The 20,325-nt window shown below is 57.9% G+C and overlaps 2 protein-coding genes across 6 annotated transcripts; one reads left to right on the top strand and one right to left on the bottom strand.

Moving 5' to 3' along the window:
• Positions 1-5: 5 nt before the first annotated feature.
• Polrmt (RNA polymerase mitochondrial) lies at positions 6-11,453 on the bottom strand. 4 transcript variants are annotated; one of them, XR_001578155.3, is made up of 21 exons: positions 11,304-11,453; positions 10,580-10,678; positions 8,103-8,641; positions 6,472-6,602; positions 6,192-6,378; positions 5,627-5,776; positions 5,352-5,516; positions 5,097-5,267; positions 4,188-4,412; positions 3,181-3,969; positions 2,835-2,957; positions 2,539-2,685; positions 2,270-2,449; positions 1,918-2,004; positions 1,721-1,834; positions 1,588-1,640; positions 1,392-1,507; positions 563-635; positions 393-484; positions 241-311; positions 6-117 (listed from the first exon to the last, which is right to left on the bottom strand). XR_001578155.3 is itself a non-coding variant. In XM_015996961.3 (21 exons), the coding sequence occupies exons 1-21, from the start codon at positions 11,389-11,391 to the stop codon at positions 68-70; spliced, it is 3,633 nt and encodes a 1,210-aa protein (XP_015852447.1). In that variant the 5' UTR covers positions 11,392-11,453; the 3' UTR covers positions 6-67. The 4 variants fall into 4 exon arrangements, 2 of the variants coding, with proteins under 2 accessions (XP_015852447.1, XP_006978292.1); XR_013047016.1 differs by having other exon boundaries at positions 2,539-2,661; XM_015996961.3 differs by having other exon boundaries at positions 1,392-1,490.
• Positions 11,454-16,446: 4,993 nt separating this feature from the next.
• On the top strand, positions 16,447-20,220 carry Fgf22 (fibroblast growth factor 22). 2 transcript variants are annotated; one of them, XM_042266900.2, is made up of 3 exons: positions 16,447-17,030; positions 18,303-18,406; positions 18,510-18,657. In XM_042266900.2, the coding sequence occupies exons 1-3, from the start codon at positions 16,844-16,846 to the stop codon at positions 18,540-18,542; spliced, it is 324 nt and encodes a 107-aa protein (XP_042122834.1). In that variant the 5' UTR covers positions 16,447-16,843; the 3' UTR covers positions 18,543-18,657. The 2 variants fall into 2 exon arrangements, with proteins under 2 accessions (XP_042122834.1, XP_006978291.1); XM_006978229.4 differs by having other exon boundaries at positions 16,462-17,030; positions 18,487-20,220.
• The last annotated feature ends 105 nt before the right edge of the window (positions 20,221-20,325 follow it).

The raw sequence follows: 20,325 nt of genomic DNA, 5'->3' as shown, positions 1-20,325 counted from the left end.
TGGAGTAAGTGACACAGACATTAATTTATTTACACTATGCACAGGTCTAGGGACAGCACAGGGTGGGTCAGCTGAAGAAGTAGGTGGATCTCATCACCTGCTGCAGATCGAAGGTACCTGCGGGCCCAAAGAGCATGAAGCTGAGGCCAGGCCCCAGACGTGCCCTCAGGGCCAGCGCACACACACACACACACACACACACACACACACACACACACACACGCCCCTTTTAACCCTTACCCGTCTCTGGCAATGACCGTAGCGTCTCCTGCAGCTTGGCGACCAGGACGCGTTCCGAGGGCTTCAGGGACCTGGTAGTGCAAAGGGGATGGGCAGACATGAGTGGGGGGCAGGCGGCAGGCGGGGACCAGGCCGCCAGAGGGGCAGCTCACCTGGAGGCAGAGCAGAAGCGCTTCTCCAGGAACTTCGCCAGGTCCTCCAAGATGGGCTGGCTATGCAGACGCACGAACTGCTCGCGACACACCTGAGGGGCGACAACCCTGAGTCAGCCATGGCACAGACTTCTACCCGCGGGGTGACCGGGAGCCGGGACTGGAAATACCTCGTTCATCACCGGGATGTCCGCGGCGTGCGTCCAGAAGCAGTCATGCACAGAGACGAAGGTCAGACCCCTCCTGGCCAGGGAGACCCCAAGTGAGGCAGGTGCTGTCCGGCCACCGCCCTGAGCCTCATGCTGACAGGTGCCTGGCTGTCCGCCCAGCACGGGCGGGCTCCGTGGGGCCCCAGCACACACACCCGGGTTCCCCAGCGCTCTAAGCAGCACGTGTTCGGGGAGACACTCGCTTCACACACTCCCAAACAGCTGCTGGGTCTTAGGTAGTAAACTGACCCCTGTCCGAATCGCAGCTCGGTCCAGTGGCAGGTCTGTGCCAAGGACCTGCTGCTGGACCACCTGGGCACAAGGCAGGGACCCCTGCAACTTCACAGCAGCACCCCCATCCTGCCCTGCCCTTCAGGACAGTGTCTACCCACCAGACTCCACCTCACCATCCCTGTCCCGCCATGTCGCCATATCCCTAGAAAGCAGACAAGGCTGGCATGCCCCGGGCAGCTAACCACCACGGACTGAGCGCCCATGCAGCCGAGGTACTGCATGTCCCCGGGACACACCCGCAGGGAGTGCACGCCTACCCCCCAGGGCACACCTGCAGGGAGTGCACGCCTGTCCTCCCCCCCCCACACCCGCAGTGAGTGCACGCCTCCCCCCCCACACACACACCCACAGCGAGTGCACACCTGCCCCCCCCACCCGCAGCGAGTGCACACCTGCCCCCCCCCACACCCGCAGCGAGTGCACACCTGTGCCCAGGACACACCTGCCCCCCAGGACACACCCGCAGCGAGTGCACGCCTGCCCCCCCGGGACACACCTGTAGCAGTACAGGGCAGTCAGCATCATGTGGGAGGAGTCCAGCGAGTGGATGAAGTTGGGAGGGAAGCCATTCTTCTGCTTCAGAGTGTTGGGTTTCCTGTGGACCCAGAAGGGCTAGGCCTCGCCCTCCACCCCACCCTCCTTCCTGTCCCTCCCCCTCTCTCCCCTCCCCCTCCCTGGAGTCTGGGACTCACTGGCTGATGTCCACCGAGCTGGTGAAGGTGAGGCTCTGGATGCCACCTTTTACCTAAAGCGGGGTGGGGGTTGGTGAGCCCGGCCCTGGGCAGGGAGGAGGGGGGAGGGAGGGGGAGGGGCCTTTCCAAGTACCTGGATCTTGGCCTCCCGGTGATACGGCTGTATGATGGGGATGCCCAGGGGTGTGACCCACTCCACGGGCCAGCCCGCGTGAGAGATGAGGTTGGCGCTCTCGGTCAGCCAGTGCTGCGGGGATGACGGGACCCCGGGTCGGATGGGCAAGCCACGGCGTGGAGGGGGCTCCGGATGAGGGGTGGGCTGCCACTCACCTGGATGGCCCGGGTGCTGGAGAACATCTCCTGTAGACTTTTGAAGACCAGGCGCACGAGGTAGTGTGAGGCTTCCCAGACAAACTCCTGTGGGCACGGCGGCTGTGAACGGCGGGTGGGCGGGGCCGGCCCCTCCCCTTGCCCAAGCGCCGGAACCCAGGCTTCCTAGGACTAGCACCTAGGACTAGCACCTAGGACTAGCACCTAGGACTAGCACCGTAGGACTAGCACCTAGGACTAGCACCTAGGACTAGCACCTAGGACTAGCACCTAGGACTAGCACCGTACAGGAGACCCAGGCTCGGCCCGTGTCGAGGGGCCACACTCGGCGGGGACCCGGCAGGCTGCACACCTGGGGGAAGTCGCTGATTTCGCGCAGGCGCTTCTCTATCTGCAGGCGGCCGCCGTAGCGCGTGACCCCGTAGACCACGGTCATCACCGTCTGCTTCACCACCTTGCGAGTGATGAAGCCCTTCAGCACCTGGGCCACCCGCAGGCCCTCCTTGGCGTCCTCCTGGCGGAACTCCTCCACCTGGATGGGGCGGGGGACAGGCAGGGATCCATCTGGACGTTCACAAGAAAGCGACGCCCCTGGGGACAGGAAGGGGCCCTGGCACGCACCTGCGCTGCCACCTCCCTGTACACATCCTGAGGCAGGTCCGAGGGCGTGAGGTTGACCGAGGCGGCTCCCGCGCTGTCCCGGCCCAGGGCGGCGTAATGCTGCAGGCCATTGCAGGAGCCATCCTGGCCACAAGGGGCGCCGGTGAGCTGAGCCCAAGGGACCCAATACTGACACAGCCGTCACCCCACCTCCCTCACAAAGCAAAGCCCCAGTTACAGGTGAGACCCCACTGCAAGTGCCCGTTCCTGGGGCACCTTGGGCCCCGCCCCCGTGGGCAGTCCATTCGAGTGCTCACCTGGTGAATCGGCAGGTGAGAGACGTAGGCGGTGGGGTCTGGGGACCGCACGGCTCGTGCCACCTCCATGCAGCAGGCCAGGGTCTGCCAGGGCTCATCAGCCTCCATCCACCACTTCCGGCCCTGTGGAGTGTAAGACCCACGGGGCGCAGAGTCAGCAGAAGCTGACAGGGCGGCTCAGGTGACATGGGGACATGGGGGGAATGGGGAGGGCCGCTCGGGGGTGGAGACAGCTGGGGCAGGGGTTGAGAGCATCCCAGGGAGGCGGCCCAGGCCAGAGTGGACCGAGAGAGAGAGAGGAGACGGAGATGGGGGCAGCCAGGGAGAAGAGCCGGCGACTCCCCACCGTCAAGGGGTTGTCTGCAGAGTCCAAGATCTCCTCCATGATCTCGTCTGCGAAAGCCAGGCGCATGCTCAGTGAGTCACACTTCCTGAGGCCCGTCATGTTGACCAGGTGGATCTTGAGCCAGTCAAGGCCCTGCGGCCCGAGGGGCCGGCCCTCAGCGAACTCCAACAGCGCACGCGCCAGGTCGCTGCCCAAGTGGTTGAAGTAAGGCGGGCAGGGGTAGGTGCGGCCGCGGAAGTCCATGTTGTGCGGCAGCCAGAAGACACGGTTGCGCAGGTGCTGCGCCAGCGACAGGCGGTACAGGGATTCGATGCGCAGGCTGTGCATCTCCCGAGCCGCTTTGAGGCAGCGCGCCAGCTCCTTCCGCAGCTCCGCCTTTTGCAGAGGTGAGGAGCCGGGCGGCAGTTGTTGCTGAGCTGGCCGGGGCGCCTCTGAGCGTGGAGGAGGAACGCCCAGGTGCGTACAGCCCTTGTCCCTGAAGATCTGCAGCACCAAGTCCAGCAGGCGCCCATTGACACGCCAGGCGCAGTTCCCCAGCTGTGTGAGTGCGTCCAGGGCACCGTGCAACTGGGCGGGAGCGCAGCGCTTCAGGAGGTGCTGGTGCTGCGTGGTCCCCTCCATGGCACGCATCAGCTTGGTGGAGCTCAGCAGATAGGCGCCGGCGTGCGGTGACGTCCAGGGCAACGGCGGGCACAGCATAGGCACTTCTGTGGTCTCAAAGATCAGCGTGGGCTCCGCTGCCGTCTCCAGCAGCTGCGTGAAGGCAGGGTGAGGCTTGAGGATGCCGATCTGCGGAGACAGCGGACACAAGAGGCATGTACAAGGGGTACTCTCTGCCACCACACAGGAAGAAGAGAAAACCCAGAGCCCAGGACCAATACAACAGCCCCCACCTCCCGGCTCTCACACACATCCCAGCACCGATGGGGACGGCCGCGAAGGGTGCTGCCCTGAGTAGCAGAGCCCCACGGAACGGCACAGTCCCGTTGCTGTGTCCTCCCCCTCACCTGGCGGTAGCTTCGGAAGGAGTACACGTGGTAGAGCACCGGGATGAGGCGGCTCGAGCCCTGCGGGGTGGCCAGGCTGCGCGGCATCTGCACCGCCTGCACCAGCAACTCAGCCAGCTGCTTGCCCAGATGCAGCAGCACCGCCAGGGACCAGGGCTGCTGCAGCGGGGCCTCCAGGGGGCCCAGCGATTCCCAGTACTCCCGAGGAAGGCAGGGCGTCTCCACCTGTGGGGGGGGGGCGGTCAGGAGGCCCGGGACAGCCCACATGTTTTAGATGGGGGAACTGAGGCTCAGTGGACCGATGTATTTGGGGAGGGGGTGCCTGAGGAGTGTGATGGGGGAGGAGTGTGATGGGGAGGAGTGTGATGGGGAAGAGTGTGATGGGGAAGAGTGTGATGGGGAGGAGTGCGATGGGGAGGAGTGTGATGGGGGAGGAGTGCGATGGGGAGGAGTGTGATGGGGAGGAGTGTGATGGGGAGGAGTGTGATGGGGGAGGAGTGTGATGGGGGAGGAGTGTGATGGGGAGGAGTGTGATGGGGGAGGAGTGTGATGGGGAGGAGTGTGATGGGGAGGAGTGTGATGGGGAGGAGTGTGATGGGGGAGGAGTGTGATGGGGAGGAGTGCGATGGGGAGGAGTGTGATGGGGGAGGAGTGTGATGGGGAGGAGTGTGATGGGGGAGGAGTGTGATGGGGAGGAGTGTGATGGGGGAGGAGTGTGATGGGGAGGAGTGTGATGGGGGAGGAGTGTGATGGGGAGGAGTGTGATGGGGAGGAGTGTGATGGGGAGGAGTGTGATGGGGAGGAGTGTGATGGGGAGGAGTGCGGTGGGGGAGGAGTGTGGGCGGAGCATGTATCGAGCAGAGGAAATCCCACAGAGAAGGGGTGTCTCCAAGGAAGGCTGCCCCTCACCTGCGTGTCAGAAGCCAGCAGCCGCAGGTACTCCGAGTACTGCTGCCCCAGCTTCTGCACGTGGTTGGTGACCTGCTTCTGCTTCACCATGTGCCGATTTAAGACCCGAAGGCCCAGGTCGTGGGCCAGGTGGAGGAGGGGCTCACCCTGCGCCGGCAGCACCTGCAGAACCTGGGGCGAGCGACAAGAGCTCAAGCTGTGGCCGTCCGAGCAGGGCCCTTGGCCCTCCGCCCGGGGCCTCCAGACCCGGCCCACCTGCATCAGCATGCTCACAAACTCCTCCTCACTGAGCAGGCACAGGAAAGGGTAGAGGGTGGGCTGGCCCTCGTGGGCCTGGCAGGCCGTGGTGGCCTTGGTCTGCTGCAGCACCCGGAGCAGCTCCCTTTCCCACTGCTCCCGCAGCGTCTTCAGGGTCTTCCGCTGTGGAGAGCGGCTGTCACAGCCCAGCACTGAGAGCTCCCCGCCGAGACCCCCCCAGGCCCCGGGCTGGGCTCACGGCTCCAACCCACCGGCCAGGATGAGGCCCTTACCGCCTCAGTGACCTCCTTGGTCATCACTGGGGCCTTCTCCACCGACGGGATGCAGACGTAAGGGCTCAGCTCCACACGCAGCTGCTCGTCAAAGAGGTCCCGCAGGGTCTCCAGGGGCAGGTGCAGCTTCGGGTAGGACTTGGGACCCTTCTGCTGGGCGCAGGAGACAATGCCAGGCAAGAGGCCACCTCACTGCCTCTGCCCACTCAGAGCAAAATCCTGGAGGACTAGGAACTGAACACACGTGTACCCAACAGCCAGGAGGAACAGCCCAGGGTGCAGGGACAGATGGACACACAGGATGCCCTACAACACACTGGAATACTACTGAGCCATGAATGGGAGCAAGGCTCCAACATATACCACAGCATGTAGGGACCTTGAGGACACTGTCATCAGTGAGCCAGACACAAAAGGCCACACAGTACAAGGCTCCAAGACAGGAAGTACCCAGGACAGGAATCCCGAGCAGATTTGTGGGTGCTCGTCTGGGAAGGCGCCAGTCTAGCCTGTGCCTGCAGGTCAGTCTTCCTGAGGTCGTGGCAGCTTCACGCGTGGGGCTCACCTTGGCGTAGATCTCCTTGAGCAGTGTGGACGTGTTGACCGGATCTGGGGCCTGTGGCGGAAGACTGAAGGCAGGCTCAGCCTTGCGCACGGCTCTCAGCAGTGCGGCCCGCTCGTCCCCGGCCAGGTCCAGGTCGGTGAAGAGCTGCTGAGGCTGGAAGCCTGCCTCCACCATCTCCTTCAGACACCTGAGGCAACGTGGGACGGGGCGGTGCAACGTCAGCACTGGGGGACCGGCTTGCCCCAGGGGCACGGGCCATGCCAGCACACTCCAGACCCACCTCCGGATGATGTGGACATCCTGGTCCCTGCGTCCCATGCACTGGAGTGCGGCTGCGTAGGAACACAGGTCGGGAGAGAGGCCAGCATCCTTCAACATGACGAACACATACACCAGCTCCTTGAAGGCGCCCTAGGGGCATGGGTGAGGCAATGAGGTCCAAGGACAGCACCGGGACCCCTTCTCCGAGTCCCCTAGGGACCCAGCCTTTGTATCCGTGATCTGGCAGGGGATCTGGACACCACGGGGTATCCTTCTGAGGGACAATGAGTTAGTGGGGATTGAACCTTGGGCCTCCTGCAGGCCAGGCATGCGCTCTACCACTGAGCTCCAGCTCCAGGACCTGTGTTTGTTTGCAGGCTGGCCTTGGCCGGAGTCTCTGCCTCCCGTCTGTCTTATGTTTCTTTTCTCATGTTTCTTTTCTCATTCTGTTTTGTTTTCTATCTTTGAAATAGGCTCTTTCAGAGTTGGAGAGACGGCTCAGCAGCTAAGAGTGGGGGCTCTTCCAGTGGACCCGGGTTCGATTCCCAGCACCCACACGGCAGCTCACATCAGTCTGTAACGCAAGTTCCAGGGATCTGACGCCCTCACACAGGCATACATGCAGGCAAAACACCAATGAACATAAAATATATATATATAAAAGGTCAGGTGTATAGGTGCACGACTTTAATTCCAGCACTTGGGAGGCAGAAGCAGGTGGACTGATGTGAGTTCAAGGCCAGCCTGGTCTTACAGAGGGATTTCCAGGACAGCACAGCCGCCAGGGCTGCAGAGAGAAACCCTGTCTGGGGCGGGGCGGGGGGGGGGGGGGGGGAAGGAAGGAAGGAAGGAAGGAAGGAGAGAAAAAAAAGAAGACAGGCGGTGGTGGCACACGCCTTTAATCCCAGCACACAGGGAGGCAGAGGCAGGTGTATCTCTGTGAGTTCAAGGCCAGCCTGGTCTACAAAGCGAGATCCAGGAAAGGCGCAAAGCTACAGAGAAACTCTACCTCGAAAAACCAAAAAAAAAAAAAAAAAAAAAAAAGAAAGAAAGAAAAGAAAAAGGTCTTGCTGTATTTCTCAGGCTAGCTTTGTTTTGTTGTGTTTTTACGACAGGGTTTCTCTGTGTAACAGCCGTGGTTGTCCTGGAACTCTGAGATCCACCTGCCTCTGCCTCCCAAGTGCTGGGATTAAAGGTGTGCATCACCACTCCCCACACAGAACTACACCCAGGCCTTCTCAGTCTCTTATCTTTAGTGGGGAAGGGGAACAGAGTTTTTACTCTGTAGACTAACTAGGCTGGCCTCAATCCGCTAAAGGTGTGCGCCACCACTGCCCAGCTCGTTTTTTTTGTTTGTTTGTTTGTTTGCTTTGTTATTGGTAGCGGTGGTGGTTTGTTTTGTTTTTAAGATGTACTTACTATGTATACAGTGTTCTGCCTGCATGTGTGCCTGCAGGCCAGAAGAGGGCACCAGGTCTCATCACAGATGGCTGTGAGCCACCATGTGGTTGCTGGGAATTGAACTCAGGACCTCTGAAACAGCAGTCACTGATCTTAATTGCTGAGCCATCTCTCCAGCTCCTGGTGGTGGTTTTTAAGGGAAGAATGTTTTCTATCGGAAAAGCCTAAGGAACTTGGACCGGGACTCACCTGTCGGGCCCAGCCCAGCATCACGGTGTTATACATGTCCAGTGTGAGCAGCGGCTGCTTGTCACACTTGCTGTGCTGAGTGATCAGCACGTGGTGGGCGAGGGCCATGTTGCTGGTGCAGGCGCAGCACTCAAAGAAGGCCAGAAACTTCTGCTGGAGGAACAAGGTGTTCGGCTCTACCACCACGGCCTTGGCACTGGCCGGGGTGCAGGAACCGAGCTTCGGCAGGGCGGCCTGCAGAGCCCGGGCCAGCCGCTGCTCCTCCTCCTCTGAGCTCCTGGCTGCCCCCTTCTTGCTTGGCTGCAGGCAGTCGGCCAGATCCTTCCTGCTCCAGATCCGGGGCTCTGTGTGCAGGGTGTAGGTTTGCTTCTGCTGCATGTCAAGAAATTCCTGGCGCTTCCGCTTCATCTCCTTCTCGGCCTCCAGCTTCTGGGACCAGCGGCTGCTTCGGCCCTTCGCGGGCCGGTCCATCTGCACCTTCTTCCCCTTCACCTTGGATCTGCTCTCTGCCTGCAGCTGCCGCACCCGAGCCTCCAGCACTGCGGAGAGAGGGGGGCTGGGGACCCACTCCTGCACCTCGCACGCTCCGAGCCTAGACTCCAGGCTCTACCTCCCACCTTCCTGCTCACCACAGCCTGCTTCTCTCCCTCCTTCTCTCCTCCCAGGCTTAGGGCTCCTACCTCAGGGTCTTCGCACATGCTGGCACTGGCCAACATATCGTGACCTCTGTCTCTGATTCAGGCACATACTTGATGCACATGGGTGGTGACAGAGCAAACATTCCTAGGTCAATGCCCCAAGTGAGTGTTCCAAATGCTCACATTTCCTCCAAAAGGCAATTAGTGGCACTATACAGAGGGCCCCAGCCACACAGCTTCTATGTGCTCAAGCTAGTGCACAAGCAGGTCAGAGCCTGGCTGGGAACACGGCATACAGCAACAGGCGGGGTGAGCGCTGAGCACAGCTCCACACAGACATCCCAGGACCAGCTGACTGTCTGCCATTCCCACAGCTCCACACACAGACATCCCAGGACCAGCTGACTGTCTGCCATTCCCACAGCTCCAGTCCCTGGTTCGTGGCCCGACGGCCAGTGTGAGCAGGGACCTGGCTCAGGTCTGCACAAAAAGAAACAAAGTTGGGAGTGGAAGGGGTGGATGGAGAGGATCAGAGTTCTGGGTGAGATCCTGTCTCAACACACATGCTCTTGGCTCTCAGGCGACCTCACAAGGCAGGTGGCACATCTGTGTGAGGCCTCCTGAAAAAGGAAACAGATGGGGAGTAGGGACACTGACCGCCCCTGCAGGGACCCAAGAGCCAAGAGGGTGCGAAGGCCCTGGGGCAGGAGTATTTGATGTGGCAGGAGAGAAGTCAGCGTGACTGAGTGAAGCTCCGTGGCCCGAGAAACAGGGCGTTTGTGCTCTTGACAGAAAGAGGCCTCATGAGAGGAGACATGGACTGTGCACTAAGTCTTTAATACCCTCTCTGGCCAGATGACAGATTCCATCTTAAGGTTGCCAGGATCTCCGTGTGTGTGTGTGTGTGTGTGTGTGTGTGTGTGTGTGTGTGTGTGTGTGTGTGTCCATCCCAGGAATCAGCTGTTGCTGATGGAGGAGCAGGACCATGGCTGTGCACAGTCACTATCTATATGTCTGTCTGTCTGTCTACCATGCAGACATGACATGGGGTCAGGAGGGAAACCTGGATGGTGGCCTGGGACATCCTGTCCACTAGACTTGGTCCCCTAGCCCTTAAAATTGGGTTCCAAAGCCAGGTGGAAGTATGAATACCTTTAATCCCAGCACTAGGGAAGCAGAGGCAGGAATTTGAGACCAGCCTGGAATACAGAGGGAGTTTCAGGACAGCCAGAGCTACATAGAAAAACCTTGATTTGGAAACACCAATAAATACATGAAGTAAAAATTGGATTTTTCACAGGGCAGTGGTGGCTCACGCCTTTAATCTCAGCACTCAGGAGGCAGAGGCAGGTGGATCTCTGAGTTCGAGGCCAGCCTGGGCTACAGAGAGAGTTCCAGGACAGCCAGGGCTACACAGAGAAACTTTGTTTGAGAAAAACAAACAAACAAAACAGTTGGGTTCCAGCTCCACCCTGACTGTTTAGGACTCGAGCTGGAGACTCTCTACCTCAGCAGAAGACCACTCCAATGACAAATGTACCTTGGGCATTTGTTCAGGTTTAATCTGGGGCCCTAATTGTCTTCCTGGAAGTGAGAGTCCTGGGCATGGAATTACAACAGCTCCCAGAAGCAGCCCAGCACACGAGAGGACCCCACAGGCCACGTACAGGACACAGGACGTTCAGGCAACACTGCTCGGTGGACTCCGGACCACACTGACACACTGTCTTGGCGTGGTCAGGGCCAGTGAGGAGCCCATTCCCTCAAGGCCTTCAGTGTAAGGAGCCAAGGCCGTGAGCCCTGCGCAGGGGTCAGGAAGGGCGTGGGGTACCAGCTTACCTTCCAGCAGCTCAGCATGGCCCCACTCCTTTTGGGCATCTTGCTCACGGGGGCTGGCAGCAGAGCTCCTTCTGGAGCTGCAGAGGCCACTGAGGGTCCCTGAAAGAGACAGGAAGGGTGAGACTAGAGAAACCACCGCCTCCAGTGGGCACCCCAGCACTCTGGAGGCTGAGTGGAGTGTAGCCTGAGGTACATCGTGAGTTCCAGGTCAGCCTAGGCTAGTGTGAGGGCCTGCCTCAAACTTACCTCACGCATGCCCAGAAAGAAACGACATCAAAAGACAAGGACAGCCAGGCATGGTGGTACAGGCTTGTGATCTCAACACTCAGGAGGCATGAGTTCGAATCCAACATCTAGCATGAGCCCCATGGAAGAACCATGCCTCAAAAAGTAACACCCACCCCCACCCCAAATAAATCAAGACCCAGGAGAATGTAAGCTCAAGGGCAGAGCAGGCCAAAGCTACCGGAGTCGCGGTGCAGGATCCAGCAAGGACTCATAACTAAAAGTGGCCATAAAGGTCAAAGTCAGAATCCAAAAGTTCCCAACAATGGGTTAAGAGGGCTACAAACGCGAGCAAGAGTCAAAAGTCAAAGTGCCCTGCGGCTTCCCCTGGAAACGGAGTGCCAGCTAGTCCCGAGCGGGTTCCCGGGGACTCCTCCATAGGGCAAAGGGCAAAGGTTGGAGGCGAAAAATCACAGCCTTGGGTCCGACGCTGCTTTACCTTCCTCCGAAGTCGGGCGGCGGCGTCCAGAGGAGCTCAACGCCCTGCCGAGTCCCGCTGCGCCTCTGGTCCAGCGTAGCGCCGACATGCCGCCCGCTACCCACACAGCGCACGCGCGCGCGCGAGCCGCCAACCGGGAGTTGTAGTTCCGAGACTGCCGGAAGGATAGGTACGCTCGGCTCCGCGAGAGGCGCCGGAGTAGAACTACAACTCCCAGGAGGAAGCGCGCAGTGTGGCTGCAAGAGAGCAGGCGCAGAAATACTCTGCGCATTTCATTGGCTCTTTTCATAATCCAAGTTTCCTGATTCGATTTTTTTTCCTTCCCTTTTTATATTTTTTTTTTAATTTTTGATTTTTCAAGACAAGGTTTTGAAAACCTGTCTCTGTAGCCCTGGCTGTCCTGGAACTCACTCTGTAGCCCAGGCTGGCCTCAAACTCAGAGATCCGCCTGCCTCTGCCTCCAAAGTGCTGGGATTAAAGGTGTGCACCACCACCGCCCGGCTTGTTTTTTACTTTCTTATTCTTTGTTTGATTTCTGTTTTGTTTTATATGTGTGTGTATCTATATATAACAGAATATATATATGAATGTATATAAATGACACAGAGTCTCACTATGTAATCATGACTGTCCTGGAGTTCATTATATTTGGACCATGCTGGCCTCAAACTCACAGAGATTTGCTTGTTCTGCCTCCCCAGTCCTGGAATTATAGTTTGCACACCCATGCACAATCCCCTATTTTGTTTTTTCTTTGTGTGTGTGTGTGTGTGTGTGTGTGTGCAAATGGAATCGGCAGCCTTACAGATGCAAAAGAAATGTAAATAGGAGAGATGGCTCAGAGCTTAAGAGCACTGGCTGCTCTTCCAGGGGTCCTGAGTTCAATTCCCAGCACCCACATGGTGGCTCACAATCATCTGTGATGAGATCTGGTGCCCTCTTCTGGCCTGCAGGGTTATGTGCAGACAGAACACTATACATAATAAATAAATAAATAAATAAATAAATAAATAAATAAATGCATACATACATACACAAACAAATGAATGAATGAATGAATGAAATGTAAATAGTACACATCTCTATTCATTCATTCACTCCCAGAGTCCCATATAGCTCTGGCTGGCCTCCAGTTTACATGTATGGGAGCTGACTTGAACCCCTCACCCTCACGTCTCCACCTCCCCAGCACTGGGACAACGGAGGAGCTGCAGTACCAGGCCTGATGTGTCTGGTGCTGGCAATGCTTTCTGTATGCTAGGCAAGTATTCCGCTCTCTGAGCCACAGCTGACCCCAATTCCCGCGCACCCCCACCCTGCTTTCCAATCTTCCTGCCTCTAATTCAGGAGTGTTGGGATGACAGGTATGCACCGTCACACACAAGCATTTTATTCTTGAGACAGTCTTGCTAAGTTTTCTAGGCTGTTCTTGAAGTAATTCTGTAGCCCAGACAGAATGAGAGGAGGCCTGGACTGCCAAAACTGGCTTATCTTCCCGCTTCCCAGTACTAAGACTACTACTGTCTGGAGGTTCTCAGTGAATGTAGGACATGGTGCGGTGGATTTATAATCCCAGCCCTCTGGAGGTGGAGGCAGGAGGATTAAAATTCAAAGCAATAGCCTGGGGCACATAAAACTGTCTTAATGAGACAGACAGACCCACAGAGAGAGGGGGGGTGGCCCATGCCCTCAGCCCTCGGGAGACAGAGGCAGGGGGATCTCTGCAGATTCAAGGCCAGCTTGGTCTACAGAGTGAGTTCCAGGGCACCCAGGGCTATACAGAAAAACTCTGTCTTGAAAAAATCAAAAGAGAGAAAGAAAAAAAAGTCTCTTTAGGGCTGGAGAGGTAGCTCAGTGGTTAGAGTACTGGCTGCTCTTCCAAAGGACCAAGGTTCAATTCCCAGCACCCACATGGCAATTTGCAACTGTAACTCCAGTTCCAGGAGACCTCACATTCTCACACAGACATATATGAAGGCAAAACACCAATGCACATAAAATAAAAATAAATTATTCAGAGGGAGGGAGGGAGGAAAAGAGATTGATTCCAACAAGTGGCCAAAATGTGCAGAGCATGGATCTTAGAAAGATGTGTAGAAAGCCCAGGTCTGCTTAAGCTTCAACTAAAATTCCAGCTACAGTCCAGGATCATGTTTCCCCTTATCCTAGCCTCAGTTTACCTCCACAGACAGGCAGACAGGAACAGAGCAAGAAGAGTGAGCTAAACCGGGTGTGGCAGCCCACGCCTTCATTTATTTACTTTTAATGTTTATTTATTGTTTACTTTATAGATATGAGTGCTATGTTTTCATCCACACCAGAAGAGGGAATCAGATCCCATTGTTTGGGTGGGAGCTCCACCTCACACAGCTCCTTCCCCCAGAGAGGCTCAGGACGACTCCCCTATATATAAGCGGCATCCCCAAAACCAGATTTATGGTCCTTGGTTCCTCAGGTCTCATGTCACTGTCTCCTCTCTGCGGGGCCAGGGAATCGCCCAAGAGTGCTTTATCCATTAAACCTGGGCTTTCCAATTTGGTCTGATTCGGTTTGTTGCAACCAGGAGGAGAGGCGCCTTCAGGAGGCCTAAAACTTATCACCCATTACAGATGGTTGGGAGCCACCATGTAGTTGAACTCAGGACCTCTGGAAGAACAGCCAGAGCTCTTAACCTCTGTGCCATCTCTCCTGCCCCAGCCCATGCCTTTAATCCCAGCATTTGGGAGGCAGACGCAAGCTGATCTCTGAGTTCAAGGCCAGCCACGGAGGTTACACAGAGAAACCCTGAAGGAAAGAGAGAGAGAGAGAGGAGTGAGCTAGACACAGAAGTGGTGTAATCCCAGCTCCTCCACGTATTCATTTGCAGCCCCCCAGGCACTCCGCTTAGGTGTGGGCCGTCAAACCTCGAAGCATGCCCGCTTGAGGCTCCGTGAGGATCCCCGGGCTAGGACCAGCTTTCATGTGGAAGACCTACTGCAACAACGGGGTGGAGGGAGAAGTGCCAGCCAGTGCAAAGGCCCTGAGGTGAGTTGATGAACCACTAGAGAGGCCTCAGCGCAGGAACCCAACAGATTTCCTCTCCTTAAACTGAAGACCCGTGGCCCCTCAACTACACACTCCAAGGTGCCCAAGCAGGCCTGGCCTTGCTGATGTCACAGGGTGAGAATAATTTCAGCACTGAGCATTGCCCTCCCCAACCGGCTCGGCTCATTCCCTAGGGTACCTGGGGCATGGTGACCTCAACCTTGACTTCTTCCTGGGTTCAGCCTCCTGTTCCCCAGGGATAAAGTAGCAGGACTTATAACTCCAAGACATCAACAGCTCCTCAGATCTTTGAGGGCTGGAAGAACCATGGGCTCGAGTTCTTCCCCTGTTCCTTATTATTCAAGTTCCTCTTTGATTTGCTAAAGCACCAGACTTTCCACCTCAGAGTTTAAATACTTTGCTCCTAGTCAACAGATTGTAGGCAAGGATGCTACTCCTGAGCCCACCCAAGCCCCTCACTGGGGATTCTGGTATCTAGAACTGAGGTAAACATGGTGTGGGGTAGGGGGAGTGTGGAGGGGAGCTGAGGCTGTGACTCAACTCCTGCCTAGACTCCCCAGTGAGGGGCTGGGGGCGTGGTCAGGGTGGAGCCCCGCCCAGAATCCCCAGTAAGGGGCTGGGGGCGTGGTCAGGGTGGAGCCCCGCCTAGAATCCCCCAGTGAGGGGGCTGGGGGCGTGGTCAGGGTGGAGCCCTGAAGCCCAATCCTGATTCGTCTTCACAATAAAAACCTGGATTCAGGGGTTGGAGAGATGGCTCAGAGGTTAAGAGCACTGACTGCTCTTCCAGAGGTCCTGAGTTCAATTCCCAGCAACCACATGATGGCTCACAACCATCTATAATAAGATCTGGTACCCTCTTCTGTATACCTAATAAATAAATCAATCTTTAAAAAAAAACAAAAACCTGGAGTCAGATATTGAGGGTGAAAGCTGAAAGATCAGAGAAGCAGAGCAGCCAACCACCAGGAACCTCTAAAGTCTTCGAAGTCTCAGACTAAATGGGCAGTAGATCCTGTCTCCACCTCCCTAGTGCTAGGAGAATCCAGAGACGGGAAGTGGACTTGAGAGTACTGGAAGCAGGTAAGATAGGATGACTCTCATGGGGATGATGGAACGCTCTGGAGTTTGACAGGTAAGGGTTGCCCAACGCTTGTGCACTAATAACTCAGTTTATACTTTAAATGAGTGATTTATGTGGTATGCAAATTATATTTCAATGAGCTGTTATTAAATTAAACCAAGTCAGACACCTCCCAGGCGTGCGTCCTGGCCTCTCATACAGGGAATCTAAAAATGTCCAGGGGCGGGTCCAGGGCCTGCAAGGTGTTCACCGCGGAATGCGAGCTTCCAGTTTCAGCCCGGAACAAAAGTGGCTCGGTGGCATTGGTGCTGTGTGCTACATTGTTTGCCCAGCATTGCGCCTAGACTTTCTCAGTGTAGACACCTCCTTGTCAACCTTCCTCACAGAGGAAGCACTCAAGTGTGGACCATCAGGAAGGGTCACGGGGCCTTGTGCCATATGTATGTGGTGCCAGCAGCAGATGGACCCAGGCACGGACATGCTGGTCCATCTTATCCTGGACAACCCCCCACCCCCGGCGTGACCTGCCCAGGGCCAGGAAGACGGGATCTACTGAGCCACCAGGAAGGAATCCTGGCATCCTGAAGGACTGGTTGTCTTTCCAGAGGGCTCCCCAAAAGGTAAACTTGTCAGCAAACCTCACCCTAGTGCTATTTAAAGGTGCCCCTGGGGCCAGGGGGAGGGAACTGGCGTGGAGGACCAAGGTTCCCCAGCACCAGTGACTCTAGGCTGCACCTGAAGGTCATTGCACCCATCCTCAGAGCCACTGGCTGCCATGGATGTCTCCTGGGGATGGGTGTGGCTGCGACGAGGAGCAGGTGTGGGGGTGGACACACCGCCCTAATTCTGCTGCCCAGACGCCGTCCTCTTGTCCTCAATGCCCCTAAGCTGGTGGTGACATACCTGTCTGTCCCTCCCGCCCAAACACAGGTCCCTGCATCTGTCACGCTGCCCACCATTCACCCCATCCCTTCCCTGTCCGTCTTCCATGGCAGAGCCCCTCCCGAGGGGTGGCTTCAGAATCTCTAAGACAAGGGAGGCCACACTGTCCTGACACCTTCTGAAGTCTTGTTTACTTCATTGTCACGCGCCCATCTCTTCCACAGTCTTCTCCCGCTGTCTGTTTCTTCGCGATCCCTTTCTCCTGTCTCTCTGGTTTCTGTCTCTCTCCATCTCCGGTCTTTCCGTCTTCAATTTCTGTTCCTCTGCCATCTCGTTCTTGTGTCTCCCTCTCCACTCCCGCACCCTCACCCCCGGGGTGACGGCGACCCGCCTGTGGGACAACGGCGCGCAGACCCCGCGTGTGATGCCCCGGCCGGCGGCCCCGCCCCCGGCGCCCATTGGACAGCCGCGGCCCTAGCCCCGCCCCCGACCGTGCAGCTGGGCCACCGCGCGCTGGCGGGCACAGGTCGGGATGCGCCGCCGCCTCTGGCTGGGCCTGGCCTGGCTGCTGCTGGCGCGGGCACCGGGTGCCCCGGGCGGGTACCCGCATCTGGAGGGCGACGTGCGCTGGCGCCGCCTCTTCTCCTCCACCCACTTCTTCCTGCGAGTGGACCCCGGTGGCCGGGTGCAGGGGACGCGCTGGCGGCACGGCCAGGACAGTGAGTGCTGGGGCAGGGAGATGGGCACACCTCCTGTGGGCTCCCGGGCAGGGCAGGGGCCTCCGGGTGGGGTCACCGGCCTATGTACAAGGTCAAGCTGTGCATGCCCAGTGGGACTCCAGTGAGTGGGACTGAGGCAGGAATCCTGCTCCTGGGATTGCGACCTGCCTGAATTGGGGTTCGCTCTGTTCCCAGACACCCCTATTTGGCAAATGAGGTAAGAGGGATGCCCTGATCTCAGGGTCCTGCTAAGAGACCAGGAATGTAGCTGGGTCCAGACAGAACCCTGCCTTGCATACAGGAGACCTTCCATAAGTGCTTGTGGTGTGTATGTGGCGAGGAAAGGCCACGGTGAGGAGGAAGCTGGGGGTGATGGAGAGGCCACAGCCAGCTCCCCTGGTACTAAAGTCTGACAAGAGTTCCTGGGAGGGTTTGAGCTCAGCCCTGGGCAGGTGACAGGGCACTGCCCATCCCAGTGGCTTTCATCTGGGTTCCAAGGCCCTCATTAGGCCACACAGGACGAGGGCCGTGACAGGGGACTGGCTGGGCAGGTCCATCCGTGGTGGCACAGCCAGGCGGAGCGGCCCCAGGCTGGGGAAGAGGCCCAGCTGAGTGACCTGGGCCCTTCACTACTTCTGAGATTTAGATCCCACCTAGATAGGGATGGGGGTGATAGATGGGCTCTTCCCTCCCCAATGTGGTAGTTACTGTGTGGTGCTGGCCAGGAGGATGCAATGCTAAGCAGGACGGCCCACGGTCATGGGCCGTCCCTGGGGTGGGGCAGATGCACTCATTCCGTAGGTGATAGGGACTGTGGCAGAGTAGGGTGACTATGTCCCAGCGGGGCCTCGAGCTTCTGGAGAGGGCCGAGAGGCCCGTGGTGGGATTTACCTCCCGGAACCGGTTCCTGGAGGGAAGCTGAGACCCAGGCAGGTAGGGCTTGCCAGGGCAGATGAGCCCAAAGCTGGCTTCTCCAATCCTGGGCCTCAGTTTCCCTTCTGGAAATGTGTACAGTTGGCACCCTCCACCCAGGGCTGTGTAAGTGCCATGAAGCAGAGGGCATCAGCCGGTGCCCAAGCACGTCAGTGTTAGCCATGGCCTGGCTCCCCGGGTCTTTTCTGGCTAGCGCCTGGCGGCTGTAGACAGACCCCTCTTCATGCAGGGAAGCTCCGTGTTTGTTGTGGAGTCCTGGTCCCCAGGGTCCATGCCAGCCGGGGTTGGAGACAGTCCGGGGTGGCTGCTGCCTGACTGTCCTCTTCCATCCCCTCTCAGGCATTGTTGAGATCCGCTCTGTCCGTGTGGGCACTGTGGTTATCAAGGCTGTGTACTCAGGCTTCTACGTGGCCATGAATCGCAGGGGCCGCCTCTACGGGTCGGTGAGTGATGTGCAGTGGGCGGCCACCGGGTGGTGGTGGTTGGCGGGGCAGCCAGCCAGCCTCACATCCCCGCACTGTAGCGGGTCTACTCTGTGGACTGCAGGTTCCGGGAGCGCATCGAGGAGAACGGCTATAACACATACGCCTCACGACGATGGCGGCACCGCGGCCGACCCATGTTCCTGGCGCTGGACGGCCAGGGCGTTCCTCGGCAAGGCGGGCGGACACGGCGGCACCAACTGTCCACACACTTCCTGCCAGTGCTGGTCTCGTCTTGAAGGGCTTGCTGATGGCTGAGGAGGCATGGGCAGCGGAGAAGGCCTGGAAGATCTGGGGTTGGGCAGCCAGGTGCCCAGGCCAGAGACCCTGGGCCCACACATGCCTTCCCTTAGGTCACAGGTTGTGTCTTCTGGCCGCCAGGCATGGAAGTATGGAGTGTCCCTCAGGCGAGGCCACTCCCAGGGGGTACACAAAACTGGCAGTTTCCATCCATCTAGTTTGGAGGTGAGGACATGGCTGGGCTCGGCCTGACCTGTGCTCTGGGAACAGCATGGAGAGGTTTGGAGGTGGGGACGCACCAGGTGGATGAGGAAAGTCCAGACAGGGTCAGGGAGGGTGGACACGTTGTGGAGGGCATGGCCCAGGTTGGCGGTAATAGCGACATAGACCTGTGCCATGTGGCCAGAGTAGGGTTGGAGCCAAGAGCACGTCTTGCTCTTCCAGGGTGACTGAATTTATTTCTCCCATGAGGTCATTCAGTCACATGTATGTCCCACTCCGGAGGATCCAACTTCCGTTTCTGGCCTCTACCAGCACCTGTACTCAAGTGCACAGAACTTGCTCCCCATACACATAAAAAAGATACACATACACTTTTTTTTTTTGAGACAGTCTCTGCATATTCTTGGCTGTCCTGGATCTCGCTCTGTAGACCAGGCTGGTCTCAAACTCAGAGATCCTCCTGCCTCTGCCTCTACTCAATTAAAGGTGTATGCCACCACTCGGGGCTGATGTGGGGCGTCTGGACACTAGATGGGTTCACCATGTTCCCAGGAGTCACTGGGAGAGACCAACCTAATCTCACCTAGATCACATCCTGGGGATGCCAGTGTCAAGCTTCTGTCCCAGAACCATCAACAATAAATGTCGTAAGCTTTGGTGAGCATGGTTGCTCGTCACAGAGGCAGGACACAGACACTGTGCTGACAGCTTTCAGAAGGGACACTCTGGTCCTCGGCAGGGACAGCATCTCCAGAGAATGGCGGTCTGCATGGTACCTGTGGGTGGCATCCTCTCTGCTATCAGGCCGTCAGGGTGGGATGTGGCTGGCAGCTTCATTTAAGCACCCCAACCCGAGGAAGCCAAGACTCATGCCCCAGACCATGGCAGAGTAGAGGGCAACCAAAGGTTAGTTGGCTGACACCATGGCATCGCCAGGTCTGAAGCAACACATGGTCCTCTGGGCTCTTCAGGTCCTAAACTTGAGGACAGGTGGGCAGGTCCCACGGTTGCTGAAAGTGTGACTGCTCTGGGCCGTGGGGGTGCTCTGGGTCTCCTCCACGGACTCAGGAACGGGAAGAAGGCTGGGGACCTGCTCACCCATAGCAATGCTGGTGTGGCGCTGGGTGAGCCAGCCCTCATAGATGTTGCAAGTCCGTCCCCCCATGAAGGCAGGGAAGTGGTATGTGGACGAGACGGCAGGGTCCCTTGCCACAGGCCCCACCACGTGGTCACCCACACGCGGGGCTTGCAACAGACAGCTTCCCACCCAAGCAGCCCTGAGGTTCAAATCGCCTACTGTGGAACACTGCCAGGGCCCAGACACCTTCAGGCCTTTGCCAGAAGCATAAACCCACCCTGTGGGCTGCCCCAGCGGGCAGTCATGGACTCCCTGGCTGAAGGAAGACGCCAAGCCATGG

Source organism: Peromyscus maniculatus, chromosome 22 (genome assembly GCF_049852395.1).
Source record: "Peromyscus maniculatus bairdii isolate BWxNUB_F1_BW_parent chromosome 22, HU_Pman_BW_mat_3.1, whole genome shotgun sequence".
NCBI lineage: Eukaryota > Metazoa > Chordata > Mammalia > Rodentia > Cricetidae > Peromyscus > Peromyscus maniculatus.
The sequence above is the reverse complement of the archived record's forward strand: the minus strand, read 5'-3'. Positions and strand labels throughout refer to the sequence as shown.

Bases quoted from the DNA above. Each gene is read 5' to 3' on its own strand.
- Polrmt (XM_015996961.3), bottom strand. From the start codon at position 11,391: ATGTCGGCGCTACGCTGGACCAGAGGCGCAGCGGGACTCGGCAGGGCG. The intron at 5,517-5,626 runs GTAAGGGCCTCA...CGCTCTCCACAG, and splicing joins CCAAGGAGGTCACTGAGGCG to CGGAAGACCCTGAAGACGCT. The intron at 1,835-1,917 runs GTGAGTGGCAGC...TCATCCCCGCAG, and splicing joins CCAGCACCCGGGCCATCCAG to CACTGGCTGACCGAGAGCGC.
- Fgf22 (XM_006978229.4), top strand. From the start codon at position 16,844: ATGCGCCGCCGCCTCTGGCTGGGCCTGGCCTGGCTGCTGCTGGCGCGG. The intron at 17,031-18,302 runs GTGAGTGCTGGG...ATCCCCTCTCAG, and splicing joins CTGGCGGCACGGCCAGGACA to GCATTGTTGAGATCCGCTCT. The intron at 18,407-18,486 runs GTGAGTGATGTG...CCCGCACTGTAG, and splicing joins GGGGCCGCCTCTACGGGTCG to CGGGTCTACTCTGTGGACTG.